The sequence below is a fragment of the Herpailurus yagouaroundi genome, unplaced genomic scaffold, assembly GCF_014898765.1.
Source record: "Herpailurus yagouaroundi ecotype Mexico unplaced genomic scaffold, PumYag 162, whole genome shotgun sequence".
Taxonomy (NCBI): domain Eukaryota; kingdom Metazoa; phylum Chordata; class Mammalia; order Carnivora; family Felidae; genus Herpailurus; species Herpailurus yagouaroundi.
The window spans coordinates 26,511,310-26,530,182 of NW_024412403.1; the positions used below are offsets into that span (position 1 = coordinate 26,511,310).

The 18,873-nt window shown below is 38.0% G+C and overlaps 1 protein-coding gene across 4 annotated transcripts in view; it reads right to left on the reverse strand.

Moving 5' to 3' along the window:
• The window catches only part of CXADR (CXADR cell adhesion molecule), a 56,842-nt gene that overhangs the window by 5,887 nt on the left and 32,082 nt on the right, over nt 1–18,873 (reverse strand). For 3 of the 4 annotated variants that reach the window (XM_040484147.1, XM_040484148.1, XM_040484145.1), the window contains 4 exons: nt 15,885–16,040; nt 14,392–14,514; nt 13,760–13,898; nt 7,939–12,233 (listed from right to left, as the gene is read on the reverse strand). In XM_040484147.1, coding sequence (XP_040340081.1) covers nt 11,969–12,233; nt 13,760–13,898; nt 14,392–14,514; nt 15,885–16,040 — 683 coding nt within the window. In that variant the 3' untranslated portion in view covers nt 7,939–11,968. Of the gene's footprint in view, nt 1–7,938; nt 12,234–13,759; nt 13,899–14,391; nt 14,515–15,884; nt 16,041–18,873 lie in introns of those variants that run through there. The other variant, XM_040484146.1, reaches the window with a different exon arrangement.

The window sequence follows — 18,873 nt, forward strand, 5'->3', positions numbered from 1 at the left end:
TGAGTTAAATTAATAAGCCAGTGTGATTAACCATTTCACTAAATTCAATAGGAAAAAAACTGGGTTTGCATCTTATAAATCATCCACCAAACACTTCTTCTAAAGAAGTGAAATAGGGGCATCTGGGTGGCTCAATGGGTTAAGAATCTGACTTCAGCCCAGGTCACGATCTTGCAGTTTTTGAGTTTGAGCCCCACGTTTGGTTCTGTGCTGACAGCTCAGAGCCTTGAGCCTGCTCTGAATTCTGTCTCCCTCTCTCTTTCTGTCTCTCCCCTGCTCTTGCTCTCTCTCTCTCAAAAATAAACATTAAAAATTTTAAAAGAAGTGAAACAAAATTTACTGATTAAAAATGAAATTTTTGAAACTCTAAGATTAGTGGAACATGAAAAATGTGAAATTGTTTTGTCATCTGAGTTATTACTAAGTGAAATCTATTTCATGTGTCCCAGTGATAAGACAGACTATATTTAAAATCTGATATGGATAGCTAATAAGTTCCTTTGGAAAATAATTTTGAAGATACCATTTGTGATGCTTGATACTGTGAAATCTGGGAAGGAAGACACAAAAAGTTAAAATACAGGACCTGACAGGCATTTGGCATGCAGGTTTACAGTAAAATCCCTCTCCCCAGACACAATTAGGAGTGCCAATAAAAAAAAGTTTTAGGGGCGCCTGGGTGGCGCAGTCGGTTAAGCGTCCGGCTTCAGCCAGGTCACGATCTCGCGGACCATGAGTTCGAGCCCCGCGTCAGGCTCTGGGCTGATGGCTCGGAGCCTGGAGCCTGTTTCCGATTCTGTGTCTCCCTCTCTCTCTGCCCCTCCCCCGTTCATGCTCTGTCTCTCTCTGTCCCAAAAATAAATAAAAACGTTGAAAAAAAAAAAAAGTTTTAAGTGGAAAACCATTAAAAGTGATATATCTCTTTAAAAATTTTAAATGCTTAAAATGTACCAATATACTTTATGTCACCAAATCATGTAGTTAAGAATTTTTCTTAGAATATGGGTCTACTGCTAAGAATTATGTTTTCTTTTTCCCATAACCTACATCCATATTGATCCTAATTAAAGCCTAGGTTTTTTATAGTCAAATGAAACCGACATATTTTGAAGCAGAATCATTTCCTTACATATGTTGTCTTTGCCACATCTAGTATAGCTGCTATGTACAATTTACTTAAATTTTGTAATCAGCAACATAACAAGCATACATGGGCATGGTACCAAACAACGTGCACGCCAGTCATAACCCCCATGGGACCATCACTCCATCTGGGAGAAGAGTGCAGCTGTCAATGCTCAGCGTGCCCTGGGCATCAGTGACCACGTTTATGCACAGAAAGCACTGGTTAGGCCAGAGTCTGCTCTTTTCCACTGGCCTTCCTGGCTGATGTTGGTGGGAACAGTGAGAGATGAGACAGCCACACATTGCAAATTCCCATTTTCTTTCTTTCAAATGGTTCTCAAGGGGCCCAGACTGCCAAGAACTGGAGGTTCTTAGAAAAATACTAGATCGGGAGTCAGGTGACCTGGAGTTTGTTCCTAATTATGTAGCCTGGGGAGATCAAAACCTTTCTGGATCTTTATTTTTTTCCTGAAATGATATTGAACTAGATAATGTAGCCCATGGGTATTTTAGGTTTTTTGTCTTTTTACAAAACTTAAACTGCCATGTCAATTTTCTTAACTATATCACAAATTTGTTGCCCATATTACAAAAAGGTTTAAATCAACTTATAAACATGCTCATAAAAGCCCTGTTGGCTACTATACAATGTATCTTTTCTCTGTCCTGGGTGTAGAACAAAGTATTTTTTAGTTGGCAGAGCAGAGATGATAATACATGTGATTATTTAATTTTACTTTGTGCTGTTGTTCCTGTGAACACATAATAAGTCCCCTTCTTGTTAGTAGATGAAAATACTACTGGAGGCTGAATGTCAAAGGGCTGTGATTTTCCAACAGGTTGCAAACCAGTCATCGGTATCTTCTATATCCCACTCTCCTTAGAATTGCAAGGTCATTCATTCTACTGTTCCCTACGAAGGTTCTCGCTGTTGACAGTTCTGGGACTATGTGAGAGGGAAAGAGTCCTACTTAGCAACATTAAAAGAGCACAGTGAGGGTAGCCAACATTCAATTTGGGAGAGTGTGTGATAACTGACCTAACACGTGACATACACATCTCTTCTTTTCAAGTGCAAGAGAACTCATTTTCTTCATTACTTTAGTTTGTGCTGATTCCATTAAAATGCTGTGAGCCAAAACACCAGCAACTAGAAACCAAAGATAAATTAAGAAAAAACACACTGTGATGGGAGTACATGAAGCAATGGCTTGATGTGAACACAGAGCTCCTGCAATTTGATCATCAACCAAGGTTACTGAATCTGTGTGTTGAACATCTGGGTAAAGATGTCCCATCTTTGAAAGGTCTGACATCTGCTTAAGTTTCCATGCGAACATGGAAAGACACGGGACCTTCAGCTTCCTCTGAGGGTACAATTTCAAGAAGGGAGAAGGCAGATTGCACCAGGAGGATGGTTTGGGAAGGGTTTGGATTACACGATCAGGAAATGGTTAAAACCATAATCAGAGTGAAAGAGAAAGGGTAGCCTAGCCAAAAAAAAAAAAAAAAAAAAAAAAAAAGTTCATTTCACACCACAAAGGACTAATTTTTATTAATATTTAAGAGCTTCTCCAAATTAGCAAAATCAGTACAAAAGAAAACTGAGCAAAGCATATGAGCACTGTTCTCAAAAGTACAAAGGGCTTTTAATTTTTTTTTTTCAACGTTTATTTATTTTTGGGACAGAGAGAGAGCATGAACGGGCAAGGGGCAGAGAGAGAGGGAGACACAGAATCGGAAACAGGCTCCAGGCTCTGAGCCATCAGCCCAGAGCCCGACGCGGGGCTCGAACTCACGGACCGCGAGATCGTGACCTGGCTGAAGTCAGACGCTTAACCGACTGCGCCACCCAGGCGCCCCTACAAAGGGCTTTTAAACACGGGAAAAGATATTCAAGTGAATAAACAGAAATACAATTTTAAAGAGAGAATTGTCTTCTCAGAAATTGGGAAAGATCAAAAAGTTGGGTAAGAGTATGGGTGAGGATTTGGGGGAAGCTAAGCACTCCCATCCACTGCAAGACAAAGTGCTGTAAGAAGGTATGTTAATAATAGCTATCAGAATATTCTTGACTCAGCACCTCTTCTGGACATTTACCTTAAGGATTTAGTTATACATATGCAAAATAATGTATATACAAATATACTGCTTGTACTTTTACTCATTATATTAGAAAGATGGGACCAATTTAAAAGGCCCTCAATTGGAGACTGGTTAAATAAAGTTATGGTCTATCACTATGACACAATATATAGTTTTAAGACAAATACGGTTGTTTTAGGTGGGTAGATACATAAAAGATAAAAATGTATAGAATAATATGAAAAGATTTGCTAAACTGGAAACTGTATAAAACTTTATTTAAAAAAAAAACAACAAAACATGTATATGCAAGTGTAAGCATAGAATAAGTGTGGTAGTTGGAGGGCCTGATGTGAAAGTCTAAAATCAGGCCAGAGTATAAACTTCAAGTTAGAGGTTGTCCTGGAAAGCTTTTGAGCAAAAGAAATGAACCTAAGTGCTTTAAGACAATTACCCTAGAAGCAGAGTTTTAATCAACTTTTGTCTAGATCATAGAGGTGATTGTAGAGCAATGGCCATCTATTTGCTTCCATAATCAGGTGGATTCTTTTTTTCTTTCTACAGTGGTCCATCACCTCTTCATATATTCCATATATTCCTGAGGTTAAAAACTATTTCTCCAGAAAAAGTTTCATCTTGTCAGCAAGATTCGTAAGGAAAGACAAATCATAACCATTCCATCAACTACTTTTCCAGTTGACAAGCAGATATGAGGTTAACAGCATATATAGTCACTCCAGTTTTGAAATCAAGATCACACATACTCTCTTGGTTTAGGAATGAGGGAGACAGACAACCATGAAATAGCTGTTGGCATAGTTATTTAGGTGCTGATATTTTTTTTAACATTTTATTCATTTGTGAGAAACATAAGACAGAGTATGAGCAGGGTGGAGGCAGAGAGAGAGGTAGACACAGAATCAGAAGCAGGCTCCAGGCTCTGAGCTGTCAGCACAGAGCCCAACACGGGTCTCGAACCCATGAACCGTGAGATCATGAACCGAGCCGAAGTCCTATGCTTAACCAACTGAGCCACCCAGGTGCCCTGTGTGCTGATATTTTTATTACACTGCTAAAAAGTAAGCAAAGAAGCTCTCTGGGCATGTGTTCCACACCAACTTTCATTATTTTATCAGTTCTTCATCATAATTTCCAGTCATCATTACTGACATGGGTTGAACTGTGTGCCTCAAAACTCCTAGGTAGTAGTCCTAATCCCCAGTACCTCAGAATGTGACCCTATTTGGAAATAGGGTCCTTGAAGTTAGTTTGTTAAAATTAGGTCATCAGTGTGGGTCTTAATTCAGCGTGACTGGTATCCTTATATAAAAAAAGGAAAGTTATGACACAGAAACAGATAGAGGAACAGCCACCTACAGATCAAGGAGAGTGGCCTGGGCAGATCCTCCCCTGACAGCAATCTGAAGGGACCGATCTTGCCAACACCTAAATCTCATACTTCTAGCCTCCAGGATGGGAGACAATAAATTTGCCTAACCCACCCAGTTTGTGGCACTTTGTTATGGCAGCCCTAACAAACTAATACAATTATATATAGAAATTAATTATAAGTGACTAGTCATTTCAGAAAACTAATCATTTAAAAAGACTTGAAAACAATTGACATTCTATGTTTGTTTGAAATTAAAATCTTCTAAGAAATGGTGTTCCAGCCATCTAAGTAGATTGCCCTGGATTCTGAAACCAAGATAAATTAGTATATCACAATTAGGCAATGATATTTAAGTATGTAAGTTTCTTGGCCTCTCTGAAGGTGTACTCAAATATTTCTGGAAGTTTGTGAAGCCCGAGAAAAAACATACTACCATTAATGACTTGCCTGGAAACCAGTCATCTGCAAGGAATTTCATTTATTACCAAAATAACCCTGGAGAGAAAACAGTCACTAACTTGACTCCAGACTATTCAGAATCTGAGGAAGGTTTTACAGGTTTACTTCTAAAATGCTTCTCCACTTCTCCAGGTTTTTATAATAATTAGGTTTGTTTTAGTGTTTGCTCCTATTCAATCAGGTCACGCCATTCTGTATTTGTCCAAGTTAACTTTTTAAGCAATGTCACACTTTTTCCTCTCACCACACATACTCACACTTTTTCTCCGGATACAGTCTTTTTGGAAGAGATCAGGGTAGTTGTCTTGCAGAACATAGGACATATACCAAGTCAATGCAAACTTGCCCCTAGTGTTTATGTAGTTTCCTTTCTAAAAATTCACTCAGCATTTACTGAGTAATATGCAAGTCAGAGTTAGGCACTGAGTATGATGAGGTGAGCAAATCAGCTTCAAACTTGTAAAAGGGCATATTAAGCATGTTCAACAAATGGAATGGAAAAGACTTTGTGCCCTCAAAGACCTGTGCTGGCAGTGTTGAGAGTTCAGATGCACCCCCAATTTATAAATAAGGAACAGGGGTACATATCAGGAAAAATGACTCAACTGACACTAGCAGGACAGGTAAACGAGGGGCTGTTCTCTGGCTGAAGAAATCGCATACCCACAAAGATCCAAAACCAAGGCCCCTCAGCTACTGAGCATGTCTACTGCGTGAAGGTGCATCTGCAGCTATGGAGGTAACAAACCGTAGGGAAATGGAATGGACCTTGCAAGATCTTCTACATTAGGTTAAGATGACCTGGTTTTTAATTGGTCCATATTTACATTTGAAGACAACCAATCCAGTAAGATTTAGTTAGTGGATTAAGGGACAAGGTCTTAGGAGAAGATAGTCAAGATCATGATGGCTTCTGGTACTTTGCTGGGGACTGACATTGGTTTTTACCTCTAATTTCCTACATCTTCTCCCACCTTTCTCATTCCCCCATTAGAGTTAGAATTTTCACAGCTCAGCAGTGAAATGAGAAGCAAACTAACCATGGATTTGTCCTGAAATTTATTTCTTGGTCCTTCGATTAACTCTAGAAATTTTTTTTTCCTGCAGTTACACTTCAGGGCAACAGCGCTTCCCCCTCCACCCCCTTCCCCACCATGGTTATCAAATCTAGAAAAATCATTTAAGTAACAACACATTCACATTTGATTTTGATTTCAGAAATGGCAAGAAAAACTGAGCTTCAGTTCCTAGGACTGGCTTTTTCATCTTTTGTTACCTTTACTGCATTTAGAAAATTACATTTGATTATGCCTTAGACTTAAAAGTAGACCGTTTTTACTTAAAAACAAGTTACTTTAGGGGCGTGGGTGGCTCAGTCAGTAAAGTGTCCAACTCTTAATCCTGGCTCAGGTCATAATCTCACGGTTCATGAGTCCAGAGTTGGGCTCTGTGCCGTGAGTGAAACCCTACTTGGAATTCTCTCTTCACCTGCTCTGCCTTTTCTCTGCTTGTGCACAACACACACTCTCTCTCTCTCTCAAAATAAATAAATAAACTTAAAAAAATTATATTCAATTTTATCTCAAATTTCAAGAATTTCATCAGTTTTGCCATTTGGTACTTAATTAGCCAGAAATGTGATCTGGCTAATTAAGATTAAAATATGAGGGGTGCCTGGGTGGCTCAGTCGGTTGAGCATCCAACTTTGGCTCAGGTCATGATCTCACAGTTCATGAGTTCAAGCCCTGTATCGGGCTCTGTGCTGACAGCTCAGAGAGACACTGGAGTCTGCTTCAGATTCTGTTATTCCCTCTCTCTCTGCCCCTCCCCCACTTGTTCTGGGTCTCTTTCTCTCAAAAATAAATAAAAACATTAAAAAATTTTTAAAAAGATTAAAGCATGGACTAAATTAAAGGCATTAAATTATACTCAGTAGTTTCACTTAGTATATTTTATTGAAATCTTGATTCTTTGAAAATCTGTGAATCCCTATCAGCATCCCAGCTATGAGGGACAAATGCAAAAAATTTTCATTATTCTATCAGTTCTCTCTTTAGAACCACCCAACATCCCCTGTGACGGATTTGTATCCCCATTTTAAACAGCGGGAAACTGAAGCTAAGTAAAGCATATAGTAATGAGCAGAAGTTTATGTCTGACTACAAGGCCTATTTTATAATCTTTTTATCTTTATCTTTTAATCTTTTAATCTAGGAGCAGACAATTTCACATTAATATAAACCAGTGGTTCTCAACTAAACCAATTTTGCCCCCCATCCCAGTGGATCAAAGTTTGGAGACATTTTTGACTGTCACATCTCGGGAAAGAAGAAAGAATGCAACTGGCATCTAGTGGGTAGAGGCCAGGGATGCTGCTCGACATACTACAGCGCACAGACTGTTCCTCCCAACAAAGGATCATCCAGTCCAAATGCTACAAGTGGGAAGATCGAAAAACTCTGCACTAAACAAAACATTCCTAAGTGTCTTCTTACAGAGGTATTACTACCTCATTCTGTTTCCTGTAGTCACTGTTTAGAATCAATGAACCATAACTAGCTGTGTATGTACTTAATGCTACTCTTGGAGTATTCAAATTTGAGTTCATGCTCCAAACTGTGAACTGATCACAAACTCTGTGGAGGCTTCAACCCCAAATATTACATTATGCTATATGCTGTCATGTAAATGCACAGAGTGGGGAAAGAGAAGTATGTTTGACATGTTTTCATGAAGTGTGATAGTCTGATCTTTATTCTGTTCAATAAAGGATGCAAGGAGGGGAAGAGAAAAGGAAACCCTGAGGAATAGCATTGTTGAGGTTTTATAAAGTAGACATTTCTCAAGAGGCACAATGAAGCCACACGAGGCAGTAAACTGCTTTCTTCATTTTATTTCAAAAGTACACAAGGTCACAAAACTAGAGCAAGTTTTTGTTTTTTTAAAAACAAATTTTGTTCTTACAAATTTCAAAATCTGCACCATTGGATACTTAAGCCAGAAACTTTAAATACAAAATCACTTTTGAAACTGACACTTATCAATTCTCTACTTGCATATGTGAAGTGTCAAAATATTTTTTATCAGTAGTACAGGTGTATTTATCACAAAAGTTCACAGTTAGGAATGAGAGTAAGTGAATAAATTGTGGTTCTCTTAACACTTCCCATTGAATAAATTAGCAGAAAACAGAGTTCTCTGATTGGAGCTTTTGGTGTTCGTGACCAAAGCCAAATCCAACGGACATCATCACACTTTTAAAATTACAAAATAAGGTATTTTTTAAACTTGATTTTAAATAATTTTAAATAATAATGTTAGTAACTTTAATATGAGATCAGATGAAGCAAAATATTTGCTGATATCTATAAGATAAACAGAACCACAATTCACAAATTTATTATTTTTCCCTACTTCTGTAACACTGTAGAATTTGTGCTCAGTTATAGACCTTTTTTAGTGTCAAAATAGGCAAATGAATAAAAAATCCAACTGCAGAATGTGTTGCCTCTATTCCAAGTCCAAAGGCATTTGAAATATTAAAACTTGCCCAGAACATTTATACTACTAAACACATGGCTATTATAAAGATATATGTACATATATATATATATAATGTCACAAGCCACTAAAAAGTTAAAATTGTGCCAACATTTTCTACAACTACTCCTTACATCAAAGCATTAACCACATAAATTTTTTTTTTCTGTTCACACTGGAATAAGGCATCTGACAGCCCTAAACACTGTGGAAATTGAAGAGATTAGAAAAAAAAACTTTAAACATTCATAGAACTTCAAATTTACATGCCACACGCACACAAAAAGACAAAACAGTTATTTTAAGAAGTCATACATTATAGAATTTGATATCCAACTTCATGCAGCAAGTTCTTTTTATATTTAATCACGTTTACTTGCCCCTTCACTTGCTCCAAACTTCCAGAACTCAATCTTAAAAATTATTTTTAACAAAAGTCAACTATTTCTTCATATCCATAATCTAACTGCATTTCTTCATTTAACCCCCCCAGACATACTCAGGCTCTGTTTCCATTGTAACAACTCCATGGTAGATAGCCCAAATTTAAAGGAACTTATTCGCCTGGAATAACTGGTCAGTGTCTTCAGTAAGAAACTGTGGGGGTTCTCTAACGGGAATACTGCTAAGATTGCCAAAAAGAAAAAGAAAACCAGTAAACTACATATTTAAAGCACAGAACTCACACTCTACACTTTCGTTTCTTTTCAAATGATTCAAATGAAACTGAAAAAGATTGTGCCCAGTCTTTCAAGGGTACAGTAGAATCAACCTGTTTGTCTTCACAGATGCAGTGCCCATCTTGATGGACACTGGCTTTCTGATGGAAACGCACGAATTACAGTTTTTGGCTGAACTGCTTGGTGATTACCAATAGTAAAGAACAAATACCCGATCTCTAGTTCAACTGAATTATCACTGAGAATTATCTGGGAAGTTATCAGTGCCATCCGACTTTTGGATTAGACTGAAATTTACAATGAGAGCAGCTGGAGAACTAAGTCTCAAACTGAATTCTGTCTTTGAAATTTAATCACACCCGGCAAGTCTTTTCATTTTCAGGTCACGCAACTGATGTTTTTACAAGCTCCATTCTCAGGTTGTAGGTGGTATGGACTTTACTTATAGCCAAATCCTACACTAGAAAGTCTTACATGTCCACCTATTATGGTAATTCCTACTTAGACTGACTGACACTGTATGAAAACTGGTAACAGGAAGGACCAGATTTTTTTTTTTTTTTATTAATTGAACTTTGTGATCTGTTATTTATTCTTATACTATCTTATAAGTTTTATCATATAAAACAGGCCAGACATCTGGCATTCAAAAATAGCTACTGTTATAAAACCATAAACACAAAGAGTGTTGGGGGTGTTGAAGTTTTAAAATCTTTATGAATAACACAGTTAAGCTGCACCCAAAAAGAACAGAGAAGAGGAGGCAAGATTCAAAGTATGAAAAGAGAAACGTGTCACAGTGATGTGTTTTTTAGGAACAGTACCTTCACCTCTAAGCACCTTTCAGGTGATAGCTAGCTCATAGGCACCAGAAATTCATAATAAAAATTAAATTACCCAAAGGCACAGATGAAAATGTTAACACAAGTATAAAAGCAATATTATGTAGGGTTAAAAACCTACCTAAAAAAAATGCTTCCAAATATATAAAACTATACACTAATCCATTACACAGACATTCAGCTTAAGTTCACCATTAATTATAAAGTATACACCGTATTCTGCCTAATCTCAAATTCATACCAACATTAATTTATAATGTAGCATTTACCACCACAGCACCCAAAGAGATCTACAGAAACCAACTCCCTACCAAAATCTAGGGAAAAGGTTTTAGAGCTAGTGAAATATTTATTGCAAACCTTATTTACTATAAAAGAAAACTGTTGGCTCATTTGACTATATCCACACTCCCTCACAATCTTAAGGGAAATACAAGAAATTCACTTTCTTCTACTACCACAGTATTTAACACATTTGGCAGTTAAGAGTATACCTTTTACTCCTTTTCCTTTCATTTCTTGCTTTTTATTTTCTTAAGAATAAATCACTTTCACAAAACTAAGGCTCATTCTTTTCAAAGCTCACCTTCATTTTCTGCAACTACACAGACATGTTGGCCATACAAGAGCAGCTATGCACCCTCCCAAGTCTGAAATACAGAATTGATGGAGGACACTTACTAGCTTAAAATTATTTCATCTTCTGAGTCTAGAAAGAAAATATCCTCCGGGGACTAAATTCAAGTGGGTAAATTTAGGATTACATGTTTCTAGAACACATAATATGCAATACCAACCACAAAGCTCACCCCCCCACACCCCCGCCAAAAACAACCACACTGAACCAACCAGGTAAAAAATGCTTTTAAATTTGGAACCCATAATTAGGGAATTTCAAACTGTTAATACATGAGCCATAATTTTTGTTAGAAAAATATCTTGTCCAGGGCTAGTATTTAGTTGGAACTGCAAAATATTCCATCCTGTTTCTGGCTGGTCATTGTTCTGAAGACCATCATAGGCCTCAAGGCCTTCGGATTACTCCTCAACAAAACCCATAGTCACTATTGCACCCCTAACTAGTGTCATTGCTGTATGTAGCTGACAGCAAATTTTCTAAACAAATCAGAGAGATGCTCCATTATTTTAGCATATAAAAGAGCTTACTGCATCCCTGTTGCCTATAGCAGTCTATCAACTAAATAGTTAAGAAATCATTTCATAGACAAGGTTTATGAATGATTCTGAAGTAAAAGTAGCAATTTCTAGAATACTGTACTGTTTTCTATGTTATTAGAAGGATTTCAAACTCATATTTAAATGACTTTTCTAAGAAGCTATAAAAAGAACAAACATAAATGTATCATAAATATTTCTGCCATGAATGTTTCTTTATCAACTTGGAGGGAACTATCTGATCACAAATTGAGAAAAGCAATCTAAAAATAATGGTAGAAAAAAGTAAGTACCACTTTCAGATGATTCAAGTATCAACTCAGAGTGCATGTAAGTTCACCCATTTCTTCACCTATGATTTCATATTCAAAGTGCTATATTTTAAGTATTAATATTTAGAAATCTTATCAAATCAATCTCCTAAAGGAAATTTTTTTCAGATGGTGAATGTCTTTAGTGACTTCAATGCCTTTACTATTTCAATAACCAAACATAACTTTTATTTTTTTTTTCCCCCAAACAAAACTTTTTAAAGTATAACTCTCAGTTTCCAGTTAACTTCTTTTTGATCTATTTTGAGGCTGGTAGCAGAATTTAAAACGGAACTGGCTTCCTTATCTGAAGAGAAGGAAAGAGAGATGGAAAGCCTGGATGAAAGCACAGAGGCTCTATACTATAGACCCATCCTTGCTCTGTGCTGGAATCATCACAGGCACCGCTCCCATCCTACTTAGATTAGGGGCCGCTACCTTGGCAGGTGGGAGAGTCGGACTCTGAGGAGTGCGTTCAAAGTCTTCACTTGGTACTTGGTTATACTGAGTCTTGGAATATCCTTCCATGTTGGAAGGAGACATGGATCCCAGGGACGAGTGATTGCTGCCGATGTAGCTCCTGGCAGTGGATGTGCGGCTCTTTGGAGGAGGCACGTCTTCCCTAGAAAGCAAAGATCCCAACACAAGGTCAAAGAACAAGTTTCTAAAAACCTACAGTTATATAAGCTGTGAAAAATGGACAGGAGTGAGAAAAGATCCTCTAAGTATCAGGTATATAAAACTGTGTGTGACACAAATAAAGCAAGCACAGTAAGGTACAATGTCATGAACTGTGTATTTGTCCAAAATCTATCATTTACAGAGTGTATATCTCCACACAAAAATGTAATTTTTACAAAAATGTATGCTTCTATAATGTTGTCTTATAAGGAACAAACCTCAAATATCTTCATACTCTACTATCACTGATTAAGATAGTCTAGTTAGAATCAGGCAACACATTGTAGTTGATAAAGCACTAAACACTCACAGATGTATTTCCACCGGAAAAAAAAGGAAAGAAGGAAAGAAAGAAAAAAAAAACCTTTTTGTTATGAAAGTTACTTATCTAAGACCTTAGCTGAAAATTTAGCAGATTTAAATTTGCAAAAGCTGAGCATTTAAGCATAAGAATTTTCACACCAAACACTGACAAAGAACATATATGAGTACCTCTGGTGCAGTTTAAAAATACAAGTGCCCAAGGGCACCCGGGTGGCTCAGTTGGTTAAGCATCAGACTCTTGATTTCAGCTCAGGTCATGATCTCATGGTTGTGGGATCAAGCTGGGTGTGGATGCAGAGACAGAAAGAAAGACAGAAAGGAAGGAAGTCAGGGAGGGAGGGGGGAAAGGAAGAAAAAGAAAAAAAGAAAAAGAAGAATTCAAGTGCCCAGACCCCATGCTAGACCTATCAAAATGTCAATTTATTTCCTGGATGTTATTTAGGTCATGTTATCATTTTTTAAAAAAGTTCTATAACACAATATGCACTTCTAGTTAAGATCTACTGGCTTAGAATGTTAAAAAATAAAATAATATCACATTATCAACAGTACTATAAACTACCTATGTCACTTGATACTATCAGGTCTTTCTTTTCAAACCTTACTATCTGCTTTTTTTTTTTTTTTTTTAATTTATTTTTGAGAGACAGAGAGAGATAGAGGGCAAGCAGAGAGAGGGAGACACAGAATCTGACGCACGTTCCAGGCTCTGAGCTGTCAGTACAGAGCCCAACGTGGGACTCAAACTCACGGACCGCGAGATCATGACCTGAGCCGAAGTCGGACGCTTAACCGACTGAGCCACCCAGGCGCCCCTCATTATTTTTTTTTTTTTTTTTTTTTTTTTTTTTTAATTTCATGCCTGCACTTACTGGGAGAAGGTTGGCAGTCTAGAGATAAGTATTTTGCAGAGGCCCTTACGATAGGATTCAATATTGGGGCAGAAGGCAGGGCACAATGGAGGTTGGTGGATTCTGCACCCTCAAAATTGAAAGTAAAAGCCTTCAAATGCATTGAGGGGAAGAGCTACAGCTTTTACCCAGTTCTTAAAGTGGTAAATGCTTCAGACGGTTAAGAGAACTCATGCTTTGGAAACCAAATCAATTTAGTTTATATCACTGAAGTCTTATGTCACTTAATTACCTGATATCATGATGAACTTCCTTTTCATATTTTTCTTCTCTGCGCTTTTTACGACAGCAAAAGACGATAAAGCCAATGAGCACGAGAGCAAGCAAAATCCCTACAACAGCTCCTGCAATTGTCCCAGCTCTGTTTGAAGCTGGAACAAGATGTTAATAAGAAAATAATTAATAGTAACAAAAACCTATATCTAATCATGTTGAAGGTAAGGATACACACTGACAGAGTTCATAGCATATATTAACTTTAAGAGACAAATTAGTTAGTTTTTGGTCCAGTGGGAAAATCCACTGAAAGAACTTTTTTCTGAAATGTACAATCTATTTCAAGCATAAAAATTATAAAACTAAAAGATTTTAATATTCACAGCTATCTTGGCAGGCATATAAGAATATTCTAAATAGCTTGTGTTTATAATGGCGAAACTGTCATTACAGTAATGAAGATCTTATTAATATTGTATTTTTTTTCCTTTCCATGACTTAGAATAGCTAATCACTGAGCCACAGGGTGCTTTGCTAAAAGTTGGCATCCCCTTGCAGTTAATACACACTTGCTGACTGAACCAAAGGAAGCTGTATAAAGCCCATGGAAACAAACATCACCACAACAGACAGAAAGAAGGTACTTACGAGGAACGACATCCAGGCGCAGCAGGCACTGATCAGAGCCTACTCTGTTTGTGACCGTACAGCTGTATGTCCCAGAGTACTCAGTGGTGGCATTTTTTACAGATATAACAGGTGAAGTCATTTCTAGGAGGAAAAAAAGGGTGTGTGTGTGTGGCAAAACCCACTTTTACAATACTGTATTGCTAAATTTTTAGTAAAGGCAAGCCCTTATGAAGCTTGACAACCCAGGTAAAAGTGAGACAAGCTGAGGGGCGCCTGGGTGGCTCAGTTGGTTAAGCATCCGACTTCGGCTCAGGTCATGATCTCGCAGTCCATGAGTTTGAGCCCCACGTCGGACTCTGTGCTCACAGCTCAGAGCTTGGAACCTGTTTCAGATTCTGTGTCTCCCTCTCTCTCTGACCCTCCCCGGTTCATGCTCTCTGTCTCAAAAATAAACAAACATTAAAAAAAATTTTTTTCTTAAATAAAAATTAAAAAAAAGTGAGACAAGCTAAACCTGGAAACAGAATAAATTGCCAGGGAGACATCTGCAGGTCTCCAGAATGCAAACACAGTTGACTCTTGGACAAGGGGGTGGGAGTTAAGCATTCTGATCCACTGCACAGTTGAAGAACAGGGTATAACTTTGACTCCTCCAAAATGTAACTATAATTAGCCTACTCTTGACTCTGGAAGCCTTACAGTAACAAACAATTAACACATGTTTTCTAGGTTATGTGTATTATATACCATATTCTTACAAAAGCTAAAAAGAATATGTTACTAAGAAAATCATAAGGAAAATACATTTACAGTATTCTACTGTAAAAAATCCACATACAAATGGACCCGCACAGTTCAAACCTGTGTTGTTCAAGGACCAACTGTAATTGTCCCTCCAGTTCATTTGTATCACCAGTGACAGTAACCACAACTGCCTTAGCCAGGTAAGGTCTCAGCTGAGGCAGAGCCACAACAATTATAAAAAATATTGGGGCATCTGCTGGACTCAATTGGCAGAGCATGCAACTCTTGATCTCAGGGTGCTGAGTTCAAGTTGGTTAAGCATCCAACTCTTGATTTTGGTTCAGGTCGTGATCTCACAGTTCATGGGATCGAGCCCCATGTAGGGCTCTGCACTGACAGTGTGGATCCTGCTTGGGATTCTCTCCCTCTCTCCCACTGTCTCCCTCTCTGCCCTTTCCCTGGCTCGTTTTCTCTCTCTCTCTCTCTCTCTCTCTCTCTCTCTCTCTCTCAAAATAAATAAATATATGTGTGTGTGTGTGTATGAAACAAAATATTATAATATCCTAAGCAGTGAAATCACTATAAAAATATTTTCATTAACATTATATGACACTAAGTTGTCATTATAAAACACTGAATAATTCTCATGGAATCCAGAAAAGGGAAGGTATTTGGGAATTTGAAAATATGTATACATACACACACACCCCTAACCAGACTTAAGTACAAATCAAAGGCACATAGTACAACTGCAAAATCATCAGTACCTGCTAACAATGAGGCGGGCAGTTTCTGTGAGTTGGACAATTTTTGCCATTGGTATTGTAATGGAAGTGAACCTTCTTTTGGTTCACATTTTAGTTTAAAGTCACTTCCAATTTCTTCTGATCCATCAACATAACATCTTGTACCTGAAGGCTTAACTGAGAAAAGAAATGTAACTTCATGTAAGAGAACAGAATTTATGTTTACAAGGATTAAACACACAGCATGTCGCATAACCACAGACTCATAATCATGTGGTCCTGAGTCCAGAGTTGATGGGACTGAAAGACTGTAATAGGTTATCAACACCAGTTTACTCAGCTTTATCCAAAACAAAGTAGGCAAGAATGAGCTCAGGCATCCCGGGTGGTAGCTCTGTGCACCCCCCTTTCCAAAGGGCACATCTGAAAAAAGAAAGGACGGTGGTACGAACAGTACCCACTTCAGACTCAAGGAAGCTTCTGCCTCCCTCCACTCCTTACCTATTCTTCTGAACTGTGTGACAGGTAGTTAGCCCTCTGGCAGAATCCACCACATCATATCTCTCAGTGCTGCTACCTCACCAATCGACGGATTTATAATGAACAATGCTGATAATAGGGATACGTATGTTTACCAAAGCCAGGACCAATTAACACTGCATTTACATTAACCCCAAACTATCCAGAGTGCAGTGTTATTAAAAGGTAAACCTGACGTTATATTCCAAGTCTCTCTAGGTAACCGTTTAAGCAGCTGCTAAACCCATTACTTTCAACTCACTCCAAACACTGGATTAACACCTTGGATTTCATACTCTTCTGTTGAACTTTTATTATGGCACAATGTACATAAAATAAAATCAACACAATTGAATCTTGTGGGATGATCAGGTTTAATGAATGTATAAGCACCACCATTAAGAACGGGTCCAATCCTTTTCCAAGCAAGTTCCCTCATGTTGAGATCTCATGCCACACCCCAAGCAGCCACTGATCAGATTTCTATCATACTAGAGATTCATTCCACTTCTTATAGAGTCATATAAATGGAATAATACACATTTACCTTTTGTCTTGTTCCTTTTATTCACCGTAAGGCTTTTGAGACTGACCCATGCAGTTGCATATATCAGTAGTTCATTCTTTTTCAATGCTGAGCTTTATCTTTTGATGGACTATAACATAAATTTGCTTATCCATTCACCTTCTAATGAACACTGTTTCCAGTTTTAGGGCCAGTGCTAAAACTCAATCAGCTAAACGGAACAGGAGAGGTGTGCAGTCTGCCACCATCAGGGTGAGTGACCCATAAGGAAGGCACTATAAGGAGCCATAGCAGGTCACTGGGCAAGAGAGGAGAGATTATGAAAGATTCTGAGGACGGTCTGAGAGAAGCGTGTACCTGTTCTAAATCAGATGATGTTTCTGAGCGAGGATTAGGAGAAGCAGGGATTAAACTGGAGATGAGGGCCATTTAGCAATGGAGTGCCCCAGGAAAAGAGGAGAAGTGCAAAGTGGGGGCATCACGGGGGAGGCCACAGTGGTCTCCAGTTTACTCCTGCCCCACAACCTTGGAAACTGTGTTCCCTATGAATTCTGCAGCTGGCTTTTATCGGCATCCATCTTCCCAGCCTGATAAGTAGCACGACTGCTTTTTTCTTTTTTAGCCTGAGCTCATTTTTATTCTTTCAGTCCTGAATGGGCATTTATTCTTTCACTACTATCAAAATGTAAATGGATTTTACAGTTTTGTGCTATTACAAATGCTGCTTGAATAGTACATAAATATTGATACATGTTTTCTTTTTTCTTGGTAATTTCTGTGTCATACATGGTAAATCCATGTTTAACTCAATAAAAAGTGGGCAAATGGTTTTCCAAAGTTGGCCAACAGAATTGTTGGAGGGCATCTTTAAGGTTGTCAATCATGATCTCACTTCATATATTTCTTGATAATCCTTAAATTTGATTTTATTTCTCCACGCCATCTCTTACTGACTGTACTTTTTAATAAGGATCAACACATGCATTTATTTAAATGCACTGATGATTTTCCTAAGAAAATTTGTTTCTTTTTCAGATTGGTCAGTCGCTCTGGGGACTACATCAATTAGACTTTTAATTCAGTCTAATGCAAATCATTTCATCCTGTGAATCTCCACTGAAATGAGCTTTATTCTCCATTTCTTCAAACTACCAAATAAACCTTTTATTACACAAACTAGCAGTAAGTGAGATATTAAAGCAATCCTTTCTACATCAAATATCTATTGGTACCAAGTATTCTAACCCTAATCTTCATCTTTTCTCCTGAAAATATCTCTTTCCCATAAACCAACATATCCAATAACGGGCAGTTACTTAAAGTGGCTGCCACAGAGCTTGAGATCCAAACTCTATATCAGAATAAGACTTCACCAACACTGGCTTCTGGGTGTCACTCTGGAGTGGTCCACCTGCTTTCCATTGGGAAGAGAAAGTGCCAAGTCTTTTACATGCTAACCCCAACCATCATACCACAGGGAAGAAAACTCTTAATCCATGGCACTTGGCTATCCTGAAAGAAAGATAAAGAAACCACAAAGGAACACAGAAAAGTCTTGTCTTCTAATGTTTCTTTGGCCTGGAGTTCCAGGACACCTGGCCAATGTCCCCAGAACATTTGCCTCCATGATTATTAGCATAGCCAACAGTCCTTCTCAAGTAAAGGTGCATGTCTATCACCTTGCACTTGGGCAGTGTCTCAAGGTCTACTAGTGCTGTACTCCATATGTCCTGCATCATCACCCCTCCATGCTAGTGGCCTACATCAGTCTATAGGAAGAACACTCGAAATTCCTATATGGGACAGGGTATAATTTATCATCACATCATTCATCCAGGAAAGCTATTTTTGCTTGGTTCAAAATACCAGGCTTCCTGGGCTTAGATCTAGTTTGCAGGAACATGGCTAAACACAAGAAGGTCGGAACTATTGGTAAATATGAGAAATAAGCCAGCACACTAAGTA